Raw genomic sequence first — 18,208 nt, 5'->3', positions numbered from 1 at the left:
AAAAAAAATCTTGATCAAAGGAAGGGCTGCTGAGAGGGTTCAGCACCATGGACAGCTGCCCCAGTCAGCCGCAGATCCTGGCTTTTCTGGGCTTTCTCGCTCTTGCCGCTTGCAGAACACACTCAGCCAATTAGACCTCTTCCTTGCCCAGTAACATGGCAAAGCTCTGTCTTTTTGCCTGTCTTGGAGGTAGTTAAGGGTCTCCTGCCCTTGGGGCATGTGGAGGGGAGTGTATGTGGAGAAGAAGTGAGGGGGTGCAAATATTCTGGGGAGGCTGGCCTTGTGCCTTTCCAGTCTCCCAAGCTCCCTTTTTCTTCTGAGAAACTCCTAAGGCCAAGACTCAGACATAGCCTGAGCTGCTGTGAAGGAGATAGAGAGATAGTGGGTGAGGTCTTGGGTAAAAGAAATGGGCCCCATTTTCTCCTTATGAACCAGGAGAGAGAAGACTGGAAATGTCCCAGGGCCTCAGTGATGCCCTGTTGGCCTCCTTGGTGGGCCAATGCTGCCATGGGCTTCAATCAAACATCTGTTCTGGCATTAGCTACCCTGCCGCATTGGCTGGGCCTCCAAGTTCTCCCTGGGGAAGCTCAGACTAGCAATTTGATCACTTGTCCTGAGTGGAGGCCCCTCCTCGAGCACAGCTTAGATTCTGCTTGCCCAGTTTTGTTGTCCCTGTGCTTGGTTCTCTTTCCCCAAACCACATTGAGTCCTGCCTATACCTTTCCCAGGTCCTTATGAGGGAACAACCCAAAGAATATGCCGTCAGAGTCTAGATAAACTTAACTGAGAAAAATGATACGAATGAAGGATGGCCTACATGCATGCATCCCTCAGAATATTCTAAAACCCACCCTGGCTCAAGGCAGGCCAGTGGAGGGCAGTGCATGGCATGGGGCTGACCTGTCTGCAGAATGACTTCTCCTGGGGTCTGGTTTCAGGCTGTGAGCCTGGACTGGCAGTCTATAACTAATTGCCCTGTGAAACACATTGCTGTGTCAGAAGCAGGCCAATTTACCAAATGTCATTTTGCTAAAAGCCAATTTGCCCAAAGCCAATTCACTGAATGGCCAATTTGTCAAATGACCAATTCATCAAAATGACTTACTTTCTTTAACTCCTTGGTGTGAGTTGACTGGTTTGCGTTTTGCATTTATGATGGTACTTTAAGGACTGATCCATTTGTCCCTGGCCACACTCCAGGTGTTTGAACTACGGTGAACGCCTCTCGAATCTCTTCCTTTGATTGCAGGGAGCCGGGGCAGGGAAAACCCAATAACCCCTGAAAGGCCTTTGTGAAGACAAATGGGAAACAGCCCAACTAAAATGAAACTGGTAAAGGAAACAAAGAAATTTAGCAAACTGCCTTTTGGAGAACTGGCTGATCTGTGATTTGGCTTCTAGGCAAGTGACTCAGAAGGGGGCAACTTAATATCCTCGAGCCTCCTTTGGGGATGTTGGTAAGTGTCCCGATTTTTTTTTAATATTCGGCTACTTTATGGGACCCGTACGAGGCCTTTATGCTTGGTTTTAGAACCAGGAAAGGCCATACCTCTCCCAAGCTCGCTTTCATCTCCGGTCTTGGCAAACAGTATGCATAGCAATCTCCATGTCCTCAGAGTCTGGAGAAAGTCCAGGCCCATGTATAACACATGCAGAGGCTTTTATAGGGCGTGCTTCCCCCTCTCATTTGATATGTTTACTCATTTAAAAAATCATTTTCTTTATTTGTATTTTTGGCTGTGCCGGGTCTTCGCTGCTGCACAGGCTTTTCTCCAGTTGTGGAGAGCAGGGGTTGCTCTCCAGTTGCTGTGCTGGGCGCCTCACTGCGGTGGCTTCTCCTGCTGTGGGGCATAGGCTCTCGGGCACACAGGTCTCAGTACTTGCCGCTCCTGAGCTCTAGAGTGCAGGCTCAATAGTCGTGGTGCACAAGCTTATTTGCTCCTGAGTTTCCACAAATTGATGGAGAAAGCAATGGCAACCCACTCCAGTACGCTTGCCCGGAAAATCCCATGGACAGAGGAGTGTGGTAGACTACAGTCCATGGGGTCGCAAAGAGTCAGACACAACTGAGCAACTTCACTTTCACTTTCACATTCCACAAATTGAACACACTCACATAACGAACAGCAATCAGATCAAGAAGGAAAATATCATGAGCACCCAGGAGCCTCTTGTACCTCCTTTCAGTCATTAATCCCCACGCATGGGGTAACCATGATCCTGCTCCCCACAGCATAGACTCATTTTGCCTATTTTTGTGCTTTATATGAAAGGCACATGTGGTATCTAATCCTCGCTATAACCTGGCAAGAGGGAGCTGTGATGAACTCCCCTTTACACACGAACAACCAGATTCAGAGAGGTTGAGTAACTTCCCAAAGGTCACACAGATAGTAAATGGTGAAACTTGGAATCAAACCCAGTTTTGGAATCTGCCTCCAAAGTTCGTGTTCTTTCCCCTATGTCTTAAATCTTTCTCCTGCTGAAGCCCCACCCTGTGTCTTTCCTCCTTCCATCTCACTGTCCCCTGTGCCTGGACTGGGAATCTGTGAAGTCATTGGTCCTAGCTACTCAAAGATGTCTGGAACAAGAGCATTATCTCCCTCAGTGCATCACTTAGGACTCAGCAGCATGCCTGGGGCTTCCTGGGGGCTTGGTGCATAATGGTTGAGTTCGGGGAAGAATGAAGGGGGGTTTACGTTATGCCAGCCGTCTTCATTTGCCCGATTGCCATCCCTGTGTCCTTGCCATGGTGGCTGGGACCTATGCTCGCTGGTTTGCTTCCTGCTCATCCTGAAGCCACTCACTCCTGAATGGGACTCTAGCCTCTGAGCAGATTTCCTTGGCAGGGCTCTGTGGTTGCTTTGTGGGGGTGTGCGCCTCTCCTCTGATATCTCTGTTGTGGGGATTGATTGCAATGATGCTTGGTAGCTGCATATCAAACAGCCCAGTTCACAGAAATGTTACCCAGGCTGGTTTTACAGTGCCATGATCCAGGGCTGTTTAATGTCTCTTCTTAATGAGTTTTCTGCAACATTAACTCAGTGAGGCTGGAGGGAGAGGGCAGCTGGCCACAGGAGGATGTGTGACTTCTGGGTGGTGTTGTGGGCATGAGAGGGAAAGTCTCTCTCCTGCCAACAGTGCATGGCATGCACTGGTCACTCAGAGCCGCCTATTTATTCTGCAAAGATCCAGCCCCGCCATCCATGGTGTCAGCCTCCAAAACCACCTACAGGAGTTTGGACATCAGGAGTTCCCTGGGAAAATATTGTGTGCTCGATGCTTTAACAAATCTTAAGTCTTTGCAGAGCATGTGAGAGCTTTAATTCCATGAATGTTATCAGCATCTGAGGAGGAGAAGGTGGAGAATGAGAGGGGGTCAGAGCTGGACCACCAGCAATTAGTAGGGGTCATTTTGAAGCCTTATTGGCAACACAGTTGTCACCTACTGTGTGCCAGATAGTCTTTGGGATATGCTTATATGCCTTTGTCTATTTATCTTATAAGCTTATGTTACAGATGAGGAAACAGGTGCAAAGGGGCAGTCAGTTGATTCTGAGCTTGCTTTTGAATCCAGTTTACCTGGCTCTCCTCCTAGACCAGCTACTGCCTGGCCAGCACTTCATCCTCCTCCCAGTGAGGCTTTTCTGGGGGATATGAGTTTAGCTAATGGCCCAGCCATTTGTTCCAGCTGGCCTGACTCAGGCCCCCACGGGAGCAGAGGAGAGGGGATCTGGGGAGCACAGGGATTAGCTAGGGGAACTGGCCACTTAGTGCAGCCAGGACCCTTAGGAGGAGGCCCAGGTAGCTCCCAGGTGAGGTGGGGTGTCTTCCTTTGTTTTGACAACAGCAGAGGGGGTGGGGCCCCAAATCAAAGGAAACTAGACTGTGGATGGCAGGGCCAGTTCCACCTTCAGGCTACCAGCAGCAGCAGCGTGCCCTTTGATCCTACTCGATGTTCTCTTCTGCATTCTTCCCCCTTCCCTCAACCCAAACTTGACTTCTGGAGACAAAACAAATTCATCCATGTTGAGAATCAGCCTCTGGTAAGCTTTCAGTTTGCTCTTCTAGGAGCACCTGAGATTTGTGAATGATAAAGTTCCAGTCCCTGCCTTGAGGCTGGAGTCAGGCAAATGTCTCTCTATCTGTCTTTATCAGCAAATGTCTCTCAAGAACCTGCTTTGAATGTCACCTGGAGACAGGTATGCACACATACCACATACCCACCAAGGGTAACTCTGGGGCACCTGAATGTTGTCCATAGGCTGGGGAGACTGGGCAGGGAGGGATAATTGCAGAATTAATTTCCCTCCTGGGTAAGAAGGGTAGGATTTGAGGGGAGACTTGAAGGACAGGCAGAGACAAAGGAGGGATGGTCCTGCCAGGTCCCAGGCGCCCCTTAGATGTGTTTGTGAGCCTGCATCCCACAGGGGCACCATGAACCTTTCCCCTGGAGTCCTCCTGCAGCAGGGACCTGGGGGGCCGAGCAGACCCCTGGGACTCTGTCTCCAGCCCCTTGCCTGAGCCCTGACCTGGAGCAATGGCTCTTGACCTTCTCAAAGGAGCGGATGACTTCCTCCATGCCAGCGTCCTCTTAGCAAATGTCGCCCTCCGCTGACCTCAGCAGGGGTGCAGGGAGGACAGTGGTACTAATGTCGTGGCTGTCACTCCCCTACCTCTGGTGAGCGCCTCCCTGTTCCCTGCGAAGGTGGGCAGTGGCATGCCACAGGTGACAGGCCAGAGGCTGCTCTTCCCTCTCTCTACCCAGTGGGGGCGTTTGTGTCCAAGCCTCCCCCAACCCAGCACCCCTAAAAATAGTTGTCACCTCTGTTCCTGGCTTTGAAATGCTGGCAGGCACAGGGGCTATGACCCCTAGCCTTTAGCCTCAGCTGGGATAGGAACCTCTGGTGGCTCGGACAGTAAAGAATCTGCCTGCAATACAGGAGACCTGGGTTCAATCCCTGGGTTGGGAAGATCTCCTGGAGAAGGACACGGCTACCCACTGCAGTATTCTCGCCTGGAAAACTCCATGGACAGAGGAGCCTGGCAGATTCTGGGGTCGCACAGAGTTGGACACGATTGAGTATGCATGCACGGTGCAGGGACGGTTTTAAACTTTTCCCTCGTCAGAGGCAGCACGTTTCAAACTTTCATATACATGTGAATCACTGGGTCTGGCTAACGTGCAGATTCGGATTCAGTAGGTGGGGCCAGAAGGTGCATCTTTCTGAATCTCCCAGGTGCTCCGCTGCTGCTGGTCCAGGCGCCAGAGACGTGGGTGCTGTCACCCGCCAAGGGGTCTTGGGTGGCACTTACACCAGCAGCAGCAGCGTGAGGGAAGCTGCTCCGAGCTGGGCCCACCCATGTGTCATTCCATCCTCCTGACCTCTTGGGAAGGCTGGTACTTTCGGAAGTGGAGACCAAGGTGCTGGGAACTAACTGAAGGTTGTGCCTGAGGTCACGCAGCAGGGCAGCCTCCAGCCTCACCCCCGTCCCCGATTCCAAGTCCTAGAATTGTCAACCCCGACTCTCCCCACACCCCCAGCCCCAAGGCCCGTAAAGACAATTAGCAGTGGCAGTCGATTGCCCGCCCCAGTCAAGAGTACCACACACACACACAGCCTCAGTTAAGGCCATGGCCCCATGATTATTCCCACTTTATAGAGGAGGAGACAGAAGCTCTAGAGGTTTGGAAACTGGCATGAGGTCCCTCAGTGGGTAGGTGCTCAGCTGCCTTCATTTGCTCCAAGGCTTAGGTCCTTAATCTGATAAAGGAGCCCTGTGCTAGGTGGCTTGGAGTAGTCAGGCTGTGCTGGTTTCCTCCAGGCTCCACACTGGGTGAGCTCAGGATAACCAGTCAGACGAGAGGACAGGCCAGTTTGCCCAGAGACTCCGCATGTCTTGAGAGGCAGACCAAGCAGGCCCTGAGCTCTGCAATGGGGCCGTCGGGTGGGGGCAGGAACCCAGGCCAAGTCTGGCTTTGGCTGGGCCCCCCACTGATTCCCTCAGAGGCCAGGCTGCCGGCAGGACCCAATCTACTTAGAGCGTGAAGGAGGATTAGCAGTGAGAACATGGGGTCTCAACCTCGGCTTCCCAGCCCCCGCCTCCCCAGCCCTGGCGGAGGCTGGAGGGATTGGCGGGAGGAGGGCAGCAGGAGCGAGGGCTTCTGGGAGGGTGCCTGAGCCAGGGTGTGGGCCTGCTGCCCCTTCTCTTCAGGGAAGGGACCCAGCCGGGCTCACTGGGGTGCCTGAGCCAGGGTGCGGGCCTCCCTGCAGAGAAGGGACCCAGCTGGGCTCACTGGGGTGTCCCAGACTCCAGGAAGGTGCTATTAGCCACAGCCTGCCTCTCAGGGCCCCTCATCTTGGGGGGTGGTGTTCAGGCAGGGAATATTTGCACCCTGAGTTTGAGACCCACCCCCTCCATGGACTCCAGGGGTCCATGTCCCCCTCCTCTGGGTCCCACGAGAGTTACTCAGTCATCTTCGTCAGAGGCTCCTCAACCCCTCTGCTCATGCAGCTGGGACCACCTCAGAGCCATGGAGGGTGGTGACCGGAGTTATGTCAGGATGTGGGAAGGGCAAGTTGATTCTAACCCCAGTGGCCACAGGTGCTTCTCCAGCGCAACGCCCCGCCCCCCCTTCAGACCTCTCCGTAGCTGGGTGTCAGGCAGAGAAAGGACAACCATACCCTGTGTCCGGGAAGAGGTTTGGTCCCACAAAGTTGACACAGAACCAGCCGTTCTGCCCCAGGTCCCTGCTTTCCCCTCTCAACCCCAAGGCCTGCCCTAACTCCTTGTTTAGTCAGGAAAATGCAGAGGGATTGCTGCAAGAGACTCATGGAGGGAACCACTTTATTCAGCTAAATGTTACTGAGCCTCTGCAGTGCACTACATCTAGGGAGGGATACAAAGGTCTGGAGCCAGAGATTGGAGGCTAAATCAAAAAAAAAACAAAAATCAATATTTTATTACATTCATTACACAGATATTTCATTATAAGCCTGGATTTGTGCTGAGAAGGAAAATCACAGGGGCCCTGGGAACCTGTAGCAGAGGGAGCTCTGCAGGGAGATGTCTGTAGACTGAGATATGAAGGATGAATAGGAGTTACCAGGGGAAGAGTGGAGGGAGAGTAGTTTTGGCAGAGGTCCTGTGGCAGAAGGGATTTGAGGGGACGGCAGCCTATGTGGAGAGCACCCAGTGCCTGTCACATCAGATCCTACAAGGTAGGTGCCACTTCTTATCCCCATTTTGCAGATGAGAAAAACTGAGGCCAGAGAGGTTAGGTGACTCACCCAGGGCAACATGATTTGAGTGAGTGAGACAGGGCTCCTTGACCTCAAGTCACCGTGGTGACACTCAGTTGTAGCTCTCAGCCAGTGGCCTCTACTCCTGGGCCTCTCAGTGTGTGCTTCCTGGACCGGCAGCATCTGTATCTCTGGGAGCCTGTCGGAAATCCAGGACCTCATTCTTACGTATAGACCAGTCCCTGGTCTGGTTGCTGCGTCCTTGCCCTGGTAATCTGGTTCTTGCTGTCGGCCTGAGGCTGCCTTCTGAGCTGCTGTCTGCCCCGTGGCTGTGTGCCCTGGGCCTCCTTTGGCCAGGATCAGGTCCCCAGCTGCTCAGAGCCCCCTTCTTCCAGGATGGCCCCTCTCAGTATATCGCGTCCTGCTCTGACACACCCGGGGCCATGCATGCACCTCACTTCAGGGTCTCTGATAAGGTCACCGAGAGAGGAGAATGGGAGCAACAACGATCACGTTTAAGGGAGAAGGAGGCTCTGGACCTGGGGAAATATGATGAGGAGAGTCGTAGGTGGGACCTTTGGAGTTTGCGTGCCAACGTGTGAAAATGGAGATGAGGAACTTTATTTCCCGGAGGCTTGGGAAAGACAAGATAGTTGTTGACCAGGTAGGAGATCGGCTGGGGCAAAAAAGTAAAGAATGGTTTTGGGTTTGCCAAATGGCTGAGCAGGCATCCTGGTCCAGGGGTGGCTTCTGGCGCCCCCTAGTGACTAGTGAGAAAATTAGAAACAACAGAACCTTAGCAAAGGGATTGGGGGACCGTGCTTCAGTTGGGACAAAGCCAGCATTTCTTAAAAACTGCCAAATGGAGGGACTCGAACAGAAGCGTAAATACATGAACTCTCTTAATCTTCTTCAAAGCCCTGTAGAGTAGATAGTTTAACTCTCATACTACAAATAGGGTAACTGAAGCTCCCAACTGTGTAGCTTCCGGGGCCCACGGCTGTAAATGGCAGAAGCAGGAGCGGCGTTTGGATCCTTCCATTGCAGAGGTTGGAGTCTCTGCGCCGCCCTTTCTGCTAGCCCTCTGCGTGTCCTCGACTTGCCGAGGCTCGGCTGTTTCCCTGCGGTCTAGACGTTGGCCTCTCCCAGGGTCTCAAATTCAGTTTCCTTTACTCTTTCTAACAGCGTGAGCACCATCCCTACAGCCAGCCTTGGACTCTCACCTCGTTAAGGGGCGCTTGGCTTCCACTGGGGGCAGAATCTTTTCTCCACAGGCTTTGGTGCCCCAGAGCCATGTCTAAAAGGCCATCAGATCACACCCCTCTCTGGTGTAACTGTCACCTCCTCTGCTTGGCAAGGCTTTTTCCTTTCAACACCCTCCACCCACCCCCTCCTGCTCCCAGCTGTTCCTGGATCAAGCCAGGCTCATGCCTCCTGCCTCTGACAGACCATTCTTGCCCCTCCTCTCCCCACTTAGCTCCTGGCGTGCATCCTTACAGAATTGCTCTGCCCGAATCATACTTTGATGCGATGCTACTCTAAGAAACAGACACGTGAAACCCATTTATTATATGGATCTAACGTTATTGATTAGGACACTCAGTCATTTTTTACAAAGACCCCTGGAGAAATTCTTGTCGCATCTTAGTGCCCAAAACAGCTATCCTCCTGAGAAATTGGTTCTTTTGAGTTTATACATGTATCGAGGATGCAATTAACTGACCAGTTTTCCCTTTACGCATGGGCTCTCAGAAAGCTTCACCCCACCCTCAGTCCCGGACCCGGCAGCTGTATGGGTCATGTGATGTTGCATGCTTGGTGTCCACCATTGATTTGTCTTCCCTTTGCCCTACTTTTTACTTCTGCACTCTTGCTGTTTTATAAATCCCTATAAGCCACCTGCAAGCCTTTCTGGAACAAGGTTGGCCTAAATCAATACACTGATCAATACAAATAAAAAACCTTCCTTGCAGGGCTGTAGTGAGGATTAAATGGAATAATGGTGGGGAGTTCAGCCCAGAGTTCCCTGCCAGGCTTGGCTGAAGGGTGAACTGCTAGCTGGGACAGAGACAGGCTGGTTAGATGAAGCCAGACACAGCTGAAATGTAGTTATGGAGGAGAGAGAGGAGAGTATATATCGTAGGCTCGAGATGCCTTCTTTCAAGGAGAGAGTGAGCAGGGAATGTGGGGTGTGATGATGACAAAGCTCCTTGAGGCCACAGGTGCTTGGGGCGGGTTAGGCGGCTGGGGGCAGGAGAGGCTGGGGTTTGGAGAGAAGGGAGCTCAGAGATGTCAGCTCACACTCTGTCTGGGGGGCAGGGTTTTAGGAGCAGCTGTTCTCCCACTTTACACACAAGGAAACTAGGGCTCAGAAGGAAAAAGGGTAGACCCAGATTCAAAGCCAGGCACTGGGGAGATGGGATTCGAACCAGCCTTTCCGAGGTCAGGGCCCCGTGCACTCTGCTTCGGTGCTTCTGTTTCATTGTCTCAGCCAGAAAAACTCAGGCCAAGGGGAGTAGTTCCCACAGCTTAGGGAATTCCCAATGGGGAGCCCTGTGGCCTGTGTTCTTGGGGCTCAAGGTAAACCCTGAGGCTCATGGGGTGAATGGCTGAAAGGAAGGAAATGGTCAAAGCCCCATGGATCTAGCCCAGAAGGAGGGTCTGAGGTCTGCCGAACTGTCCAACATAGGGTCCTGAGTTGGGACCAGCAGCCCAGGCCATCAGAGATTGTCAGAGATAGGCTGCAGTGCGTGGGGAGGCTCTGGGACCTGGCTGTTAGGTTCAGCTTCTGGAGCACTCCCCCTACCCCCACCCCACCTCCACCAGCTTTTTTCCCTTAAAGAAGCTGCCTAACTTCTCTGAGCCTCCCTTTCCCACTTCCTGCAATGGGGATGGTGATCATATTTGGCCCACACTGTGATGTGCTGGGCGGGGCAGCGGTTGGGGGTGGTTGTTATCCCCACTGTGGGAAGCAAAGGGGCATTTATAAAGTCTGCAGGGAGGATTGAGAGAGGGAGGAGAGGCAAGTGGCCAGGAGCCTGAGGCCCAGTCCTGCCAGGGAAGGGGAGGCCGGTTTGCTAAGTCTGTGCAGTGCCTTCTCTCTCACTTCAGGATGTTAATAAGGGGAAGGTGATGAAGTCCTGGATGGTCCCTGCCCTCCACGCCTCAGGGCTAGGATGCAGTCCTGTGTTCCCTAGGTGGGCATGCTTAGTCCCCAGGTGGGCCCAGGCTTAGTAGCAGCCCTGGTGCCCGCAGACCCCAAGACCACAACACCTGGAGTCAGCTCCAGCCTGGAGTTCATGACCTAGGTGGCCTCCCTACTGCTGGGTTACCTGGGATCCAGCTGTGCCTTCTTCTGGTGCTTCCGTTCCTGCTCAGTAAAACAGAGAGAGAGCTATCAGAAGACTCTCTACAGGTCTGGGGCAGCTGGGGGCTCTGTCGAGAAGCCCCTGCTCTTTCCTTTGCAGCCCTGGAGGATGCCTCGGGGCCGAGCTGACCCCCGCGGATCTGGTGTAAAGGGTTGGGGGCTGGTGGAGCCAATCTCTGACCACTGCCCCAGGCTGCACCCTCCAGCTGCAAACCCTCTGCCCAGAAAAGGGGCAGTGGTGGGGCCTGAGCTCTGACTCGTTCATTCATTCATTCGACAAATATTTGCCAGTGATCTTTGTGTGCTGAGCACTGTCCCAGGTGCCAGGACACAGCTCTGTCTGGTCCGGGTAATGTCTGGCTCACTTGACCTCCCTGGCTCTTCAGGGTGCTCTGGAGAAATGTTTCTGATGATTTTTTTCTCCCTCTGGCTTTGTCCTCACAGGGACCTAAGTGAGAACACCATCCAGGCCATCCCCAGAAAGGCTTTCCGTGGAGCTACAGATCTCAAAAATTTGTGAGTATAAGCCTGAGAGGGAAGGGGGCTTGGGGCTGCAGGGCCATCCCTGGCAGCATCCTGATGGGTCTTCCTGAGCCCAGGCAGCCAGGGAGCTGGTCTGGGCTCTGAGATGGCTCATGCCAACATGGTTTTCTGGAACAATCTGGGGTGGGAGATGCCCAGATTGAAGGCATTTCATCAGCCTTGGGAGGACCCAGTTAAAAAGAGTGTCATCAATGGTGGGATTCTTGTTCCATTGAAATGAACAGTCTCTGTGCCCTTGCCCTTCGGTGGATGGGGAGAGTTGGGTTTGACTGTTCCCCCCTTTTTTTTGGCAGGTCTAAATTGTATAAGCTGTTGCAAGTCAGTTAATTTCACTGAGCCTCTATATATTGTTCTACAAAATGGGGGCATCATATTTATGTCACAAGCTTGCTCTGAGTTTGAAATGAGACCTGGAAATGAATACACTCTGTTGAATGCTGTGTAAATATAATGGCTTATTGCTATTATTCATATTTATTCTAGTCCAAGCTTATAACTCCACCCCACCCCAGGTCTGACTGCTGTAGTGATAGCAGATGCCTGGCATGCTTGTCACCCTCCTCCTACTCCTGGTGCCTGTAGTAGACATTGGTAATCGATCACTGCATTCTTTCTCAAGGAGCCCAATCACAGCTTCAGTTTATTTTGGACGCAGCAGACCAGGTGGCTGCCTTGAGTCGGTCTCTCTTAGCCCTCAGGCTGAAATCTGTTTGCCAGCTCTGGCTGCGCCGGCTCCTACGATAGACTCTCATTTTACAGCTGCCAGCTCCCTCTAGGTGGTCTCTAAAGTGGAGGTGGTACCTGCTCCCCAGGAGATGTGCAAGGTTGGGTAGAGGAAAATAATATAACTCTTGCTTATACTTACTGTTTTAAAAATAAGAAAGACTTTAAGCTTTTATTAACAATTACCAATTGGATCGCTGTGTGTGTACTGGACAAACGACTGGGGTCAGGCCTCTGTGTTTGGAACTAGTGGAGCGCTGGGTGGAATGCTGGGTCATCCCTGCCATAGGTAACGTGCTGTCCTCTCTACCACGTTCCTTTGCTTCACAGACAGCTAGACAAGAACCAGATTGGCTGCATTGAGGAAGGAGCTTTCCGGGCTCTGCGGGGGTTAGAGGTGCTGTAAGTAAAGCCTAGGAAGGGCGGCAAAGGCAGGAGAGCAAGCTGACACAGGCCTCAGGGACCCAGCAGCTGCACGGAAGGCGGGGGTACCTGGGAGGTGGGCTCTAGGCCAGGACTTGCTGCCCGAGGACAGAAGGGCTCGTGCTCATGGGATCCTGCCTGTGGCAGCGTGACCCAGGCTTAAACTGCTTGTGATGAAGCCCCAGCGTGAGTGGCTGTGTCTCTCCAGAGTTTCTAACACACAAGGCCGGAATGGCTCTTCTTCCTCCCTCTGTCTGTGTGAGCCCCACGCTTTCTTCCAAGCCAGCGAGAGCCTGCACCCATCCTCCCCTCCTGGCTCCCCGTCCCCTTTCCTACCAGCCTCAGAGTTTATGGCACAGGTGCCTCTTTGTCACTGTCCCAGCTCAGGATTTTCCCCTGAGGGTGGCTCTCTGGCATAACCCCTGGGGTCCAGCCCAGCTCTGGTCCCTTGAGGGTGAACTGTGAGCGCAATGTGAGAGAGAAGCCAGGTCCTCCCCTTCCCACTCAGCTTCCTGCTGGGCTGATGCTAAGTGACCTTGGTTCCTGCCTCCCCCACTCAGGACCCTGAACAACAACAACATCACCACCATCCCGGTGTCCAGCTTCAACCACATGCCCAAGCTGCGGACCTTGTGAGTCAGCCCGGGGCGCCCGAGGGCACAGCACCCAGCTGGGAAGGTGTCGGGGCTCAGGGTGGGGGTGGGGAGAGCTCGGCCTCCTTTGCGACCCCAGAGGTCACCCCAGGGCGGGGGCTGAGTGGAGCTGGGGGAGGGGGAGTGGTCTAAAAGGGAAGGACGTTGAGTGTCTTTTCTGTTTGATGTTTCCCTTGGATAGCAGATAATTTGTTTTGGGGTTTGAAGGTGAGTTAAGTGATATGAGGGGAGAGTGTCTATGAGCTCAGTGATCGTGTCCTCACTGGGTACACTCTAGCCAAAGGGCTGCCCCCAGTGCTGGGAGAGGAGGGAGGCTTCCCCCTGCTCAAATAATCTCCAAGTTGGGGCCTGAGCTGCGAAGCTGACTGGGTGTAGGCTGTACCCCGACCAAGTGGAGTGCCAGGGGCTTGACCCCCTCCCCCTGCTGAGCGGAAGGGCTCCGCCCCAATGTCTCCAGGGGCTGGGGACCAGGAGTGCCAGGGGCTTGACCCCCTCCCCCTGCTGAGCGGAGGGGCTCCGCCGCAATGTCTCCAGGGGCTGGGGACCAGGAGTGCCAGGGGCTTGACCCCCTCCCCCTGCTGAGCGGAGGGGCTCCGCCCCAATGTCTCCAGGGGCTGGGGACCCAGGTTGGTTGTGAGCCTCCCTGTCTTCGCCCATCCCCTGCAGCCGCCTGCACTCCAACCACCTGTTCTGTGACTGCCACCTGGCCTGGCTCTCCCAGTGGCTGAGGCAACGGCCAACCATCGGGCTCTTCACCCAGTGCTCGGGCCCCGCTGGCCTGCGCGGCCTCAACGTGGCTGAGGTCCAGAAGAGTGAGTTCAGCTGCTCAGGTGGGTGCCGGCCCTGCTGGGGCTCTCAGATCCCCATCCCCTGCCTCCTGCCCACCTCCTGTTCCCGCCCAGGGCCTCCTGTTACCACGCATTCACATCTGGGCCCCCCAAGACCCCCTGTCCTCATCTGTGGACACCGCCTGGACCACACGCCATCTGCTACGCTCACCCACTCTCTCCTGTCCAGACTCACTGCCTCCTGTCCTCAGTCACCTCCTTCTCCTGCCTCAGCCATTACCTCCTGCTCTTAAGCATTGCCTTTGTCTCCACGTATCACCTCCTGCCTCTACTGCGTTTCCCCGCCGGTCCCCACCATCAGTCCTTTCCCGTTGCCTGCTCCTTGTCCCTCTGCCCCATCCCTTCTACTCAATGCCTCGCTTTTGCTTCTACCCAATGCTGCCAGCCCTTTCCTCCCTCCCCTCCCCTCCAGTCCATCAACTCCCACCCCTCACTTCCTCCACTCCTTGCCCCCTCCTATTCCTGCCTCTCCCTTCCCTCATTGTGCTGCTTTGAAAAGTCATTGAATTGGACCTAAAGCCTTGGTTTGAGGCGAGGTTGCTGGGAAAATCCCATGGACGGAGGAGCCTGGTGGGCTGCAGTCCATGGGGTCGCTAAGAGTCGGACACGACTGAGCGACTTCACTTTCATTTTTCACTCTCATGCATTGGAGAAGGAAATGGCAACCCACTCCAGTGTTCTTGCCTGGAGAATCCCAGGGACGGGGGAGACTGGTGGGGGGCCGTCTATGGGGTCGCACAGAGCCGGACACGACTGAAGCGACTTAGCAGCAGCAGCAGACTCCAGAGCCTGTACCTCCATCTTCCACCAGGGGTCCTGTGAGGGCCTCCTTTCCAGCCACCTCGCCTCCTGTCTGGTCCTTCCAGTCTCCACACTGCAACCAGAAAAACCTAAAGGGACGGACAAATCTGGACTGGTTACTGTTGCTTCGTCCTAACCCGGCCTCCTGGTGCTCCTGGTAGAGCCCAAGCTGGCCTCCGGCTCCTCGAGGCTGGGCCAGGCCATCTCTGCCTCCTCCATCTAGTGGCCTCCTCACTCTTCCGTCCCCGTGGTCTCATCTCTGCCCTTCCTGGGAGCAGGTGCCTCCCACCTTGGCCTCCTGGAAGGCTGCTCCCCTGCTGGGTACACCTCCCCGCCTTGCTGCCCCGCCTGGTCCTCACCCTGCAGAGCCCCAGGTGGGACTTCCCGTGGACTGGTTGCAAGGTCCATGAGCACATGGGCGCCTGTGCCATATTCTCTGGTCATTTCTTAGTGCTTTGCTCACACTCAACACAGAGATAGATGCTCAGGGAATGTTCGCTGAGTAAGTGACCAGCTCACAGATTTATGATAGAGGATCAGATGCTGCCCCTTTCTCCCGAGCCTGTGGACCCGAGCCCACCAGTCACACAGAGGTTGGCGTCCTCTCCTCAGCATGAAGCTGGGGATGGGGTGGGGTGGCTGTCTCCTCCTCCTCAGCGCCGGTGCCCCTGTGCTCAGGGCTGCTGTGTGTGTGAGACACGACCCTGAAGCTCCGGGCTGGGGATGTGTGTGTGTTATGCAAAACACAGGGCTGAGAATAGCCAAGCAGTTTCTTTCCTGATATCCCAAAGTTGGAGATCACCCACATGTCCACCAGCAAGAGACTGGATTAGCCAGTGATGGCAGAGCCATACAATAGACCACGACCCAGCAATGAAAAAGAACAACTGTGTACTCATACAGTATAATCGGCGAATCTCCAAACTTTTACCTTGAGTGAACAGAAACCAGATGTAAGAGAGCCTGCGGTCTGGTTTTGCTCAGGTCCACAGACAAGCAGAACAAATCTTTGGTGAGAGATCTCAGAACACTAGCTACCTTGGGGAAGGCGCATGAGGGAAACTTCTTGAGTGATAGAAATATTCCATGTTGAGGGGGTGGTTCTGTGACTGTATCCATATGTGGGAATTGGATCAGTTCTACACTTAAGACGGTACACTCGGTATAAGTGATACATCAGTATTAAAAGACATGGGCCCTTACATCAGACACTGGGCTTCACCCTGAATGCACCACTCATTAGCGGTGTCACTTGCACAGATTGATATCGAGCACTCCATTTTCTCACCTGGAAAGTGGCCACGATGATATCATGCTCTTTGCAGGGTTGCGCAGTAGGAGTCAATGAGATGTCACACGCACAACCCTTATCACAACATGTGGCGCAGAGTATGCACTGGAAAACTATGGTCCTTCTTATAGTCAAGCCAGAAGTGTCCGGTGGCTTGGACTAGAGCCCAGAGCTTCAGAACTGAGGCTAGGATTTCTTAGTGTGCAGTTCACACTCTCACGCAGCAGAGTTAGGTTCAGAGTCAAGTTCAGCAAACATCGGGCGCTGTTTCCGCAGGCCAGGGGGAGGCGGGGCGCGCGCCCTCCTGCACCCTCTCCTCCGGCTCCTGTCCGGCCATGTGCGCCTGCAGCAACGGCATCGTGGATTGTCGTGGCAAAGGCCTGACCGCCATCCCTGCCAACCTGCCCGAGGCCATGACAGAGATGTGAGTACAGGCAGGGCCGGCCAGGCTCTGGTGGTCCAGGGAGGAGCCAGAGCGGGCACTACCCCAAGGCCCTTCTACACTTTGCCTCAGTTGGGCTGAGCTCTCTGCCCAAGGCTGGCACTCTGGAAGGTTGGGGAGGGGTGTCCCTCTGTGGTTCATCTGTCGAGCCCAGCTGGGCCAGTCTGTAGAATTGGTTTCTTAGTATTAACATCGCACATGAGCCCCTTTCAGCCACACCAGCTTGGGATAATGGCACTCAAAACCAGCTCCTTTTCTCTGCTATAGCCCCCCTACTCCAGATGAGGATGGGAGCAGGGACTGATGGGTAAAGGGCCTGGTTTCAACAACAAACTTGGGTGGCGCGACCTGCCCTTGTCCTTCTTCTGTGTTTTCTCTCTGCAGCCGGCTGGAGCTCAATGGGATCAAGTCCATCCCCCCGGGGGCCTTCTCTCCCTACAGAAAGCTGCGGAGGATGTGAGTGCCTCCTGCTGTTTCCTGGGGGTCAGCATGGGGCATAGCCCAGACCAAGCATGCCACTGCCCCGGGGCGGGTGCTGACTCTGCCTCCCATGGCTGTGCCTAGGGCCAAGCCCTCACCTGGTCTTTCTGCCAGGCTCATCTGTGACGTAGGGATGGTGGTGGTGCCACCTGCTTGAAGGGTTGTCATGAGGCCTAAAGAGGATGCTGAGTCCGAGTCTGGCACATGACCAGAACTGACTGTCATCCTCCCATTTCAGCTTGGGCACCAATAGGAGCAATTGAGGCTGTGAGGGGTGTGTGTAGGGGATAGTTGGGCTGCCCCCTGTGATGGATAGGAGAACTGGCCCTTCTCTTTCCTAATTTCAAAGAAATTTCTGCCCTCCCATAGTATCTGGAAGGCAGGGGGCAGGCAGGGGTTGGTAGCCATTGAGGGATTCAGCCACCCTCTCTCCTCTGCTCACCTTGCAGAGACTTGAGCAACAACCAGATCTCGGAGATCGCGCCTGATGCCTTCCAGGGCCTCCGGTCCCTGAACTCACTGTGAGTAGCAGTGCCAAGGCTCTGCAGTGGTCTAGGGGCATCGCCCCAGGGCACCTCTGGTGGGTGTGAGAGAAGGAACATGTCGCCACCCACCCAGCCTCAGTGGGTCTCCCTCTGGCTGCAGTGCCCAGGGTTGTTGTGCTCAGCTTTCCCTTCCTCCTGTGGACCCTCTGCAGCTGGGAGGGGGAGGAGGGAATCAAGGGCTGAGTGCATGGAAAAGCTAGGCAGAGCTGTTGCCCCTGGCAACGGTGATGCTCTTCCTTTTGCGGTGGGGATTGTCCCAGCATTCTTTGTGGCAGTCATCTGGTTCAGTCCAACCTTCATGTTGGCCCTGCCTCCACACAGAGGCCCAGCACTCTGTTCTCCTAAGCATTCCCTGGGTTAGGGAATGGCAGCAACCACCAGCTCCAGTTGTGAAATCTGCCACAGTTTATAACTTTTGTCCCAGACATGCTCTGATCTCAGGCTGTGGTGGGTGATGGTGAAGACCGTGTTTCCTGCCTACCTGCTCCCTAACCCTGTCCAGTATTTCCCTTCCCTCAACAGTTTACTGGGGACCCATCAATCTACAAAACACTGTGTGGCATCGAAAATTAGTCTAGGAAATGTTGCTTCATCTCTCTTTTTCCAAGAACCCTTGCTTGCACTCCCCAGTTCACCTAGCCTCTTACTCCCTGAGGTCCCATGGTACATTGTCTCCAGAGAGTGAACTCAGGGTGCCCTATAGTGAAGCAAGCTCCCTGTTGATGGGGGTTGTTCATCACTCTTGGAAATGAGTATTTTAACCTGTTTCTTGGCAACACTGGACACATGCTTGACATTGATTTGGGGCCTGGGAAGTGGAACAGAATGGAACTCCCTCCAGGGTACTA

At 54.2% G+C, this 18,208-nt stretch overlaps 1 protein-coding gene across 1 annotated transcript in view; it reads left to right on the top strand.

The window, feature by feature from the left end:
• SLIT1 (slit guidance ligand 1) overlaps positions 1 to 18,208 on the top strand; it is a 171,800-nt gene that overhangs the window by 99,051 nt on the left and 54,541 nt on the right. The window contains exons 5-12 of the mRNA XM_040254163.1: positions 11,056 to 11,127; positions 12,208 to 12,279; positions 12,861 to 12,932; positions 13,620 to 13,783; positions 15,260 to 15,264; positions 16,181 to 16,317; positions 16,720 to 16,791; positions 17,265 to 17,336. Coding sequence (XP_040110097.1) covers positions 11,056 to 11,127; positions 12,208 to 12,279; positions 12,861 to 12,932; positions 13,620 to 13,783; positions 15,260 to 15,264; positions 16,181 to 16,317; positions 16,720 to 16,791; positions 17,265 to 17,336 — 666 coding nt within the window. The remainder of the gene's footprint in view (positions 1 to 11,055; positions 11,128 to 12,207; positions 12,280 to 12,860; positions 12,933 to 13,619; positions 13,784 to 15,259; positions 15,265 to 16,180; positions 16,318 to 16,719; positions 16,792 to 17,264; positions 17,337 to 18,208) is intronic.

This window comes from Oryx dammah, unplaced genomic scaffold, assembly GCF_014754425.2.
Source record: "Oryx dammah isolate SB20612 unplaced genomic scaffold, SCBI_Odam_1.1 HiC_scaffold_14, whole genome shotgun sequence".
NCBI classification, from domain to species: domain Eukaryota; kingdom Metazoa; phylum Chordata; class Mammalia; order Artiodactyla; family Bovidae; genus Oryx; species Oryx dammah.
This window is presented reverse-complemented; position numbering and strand designations above follow the sequence as displayed.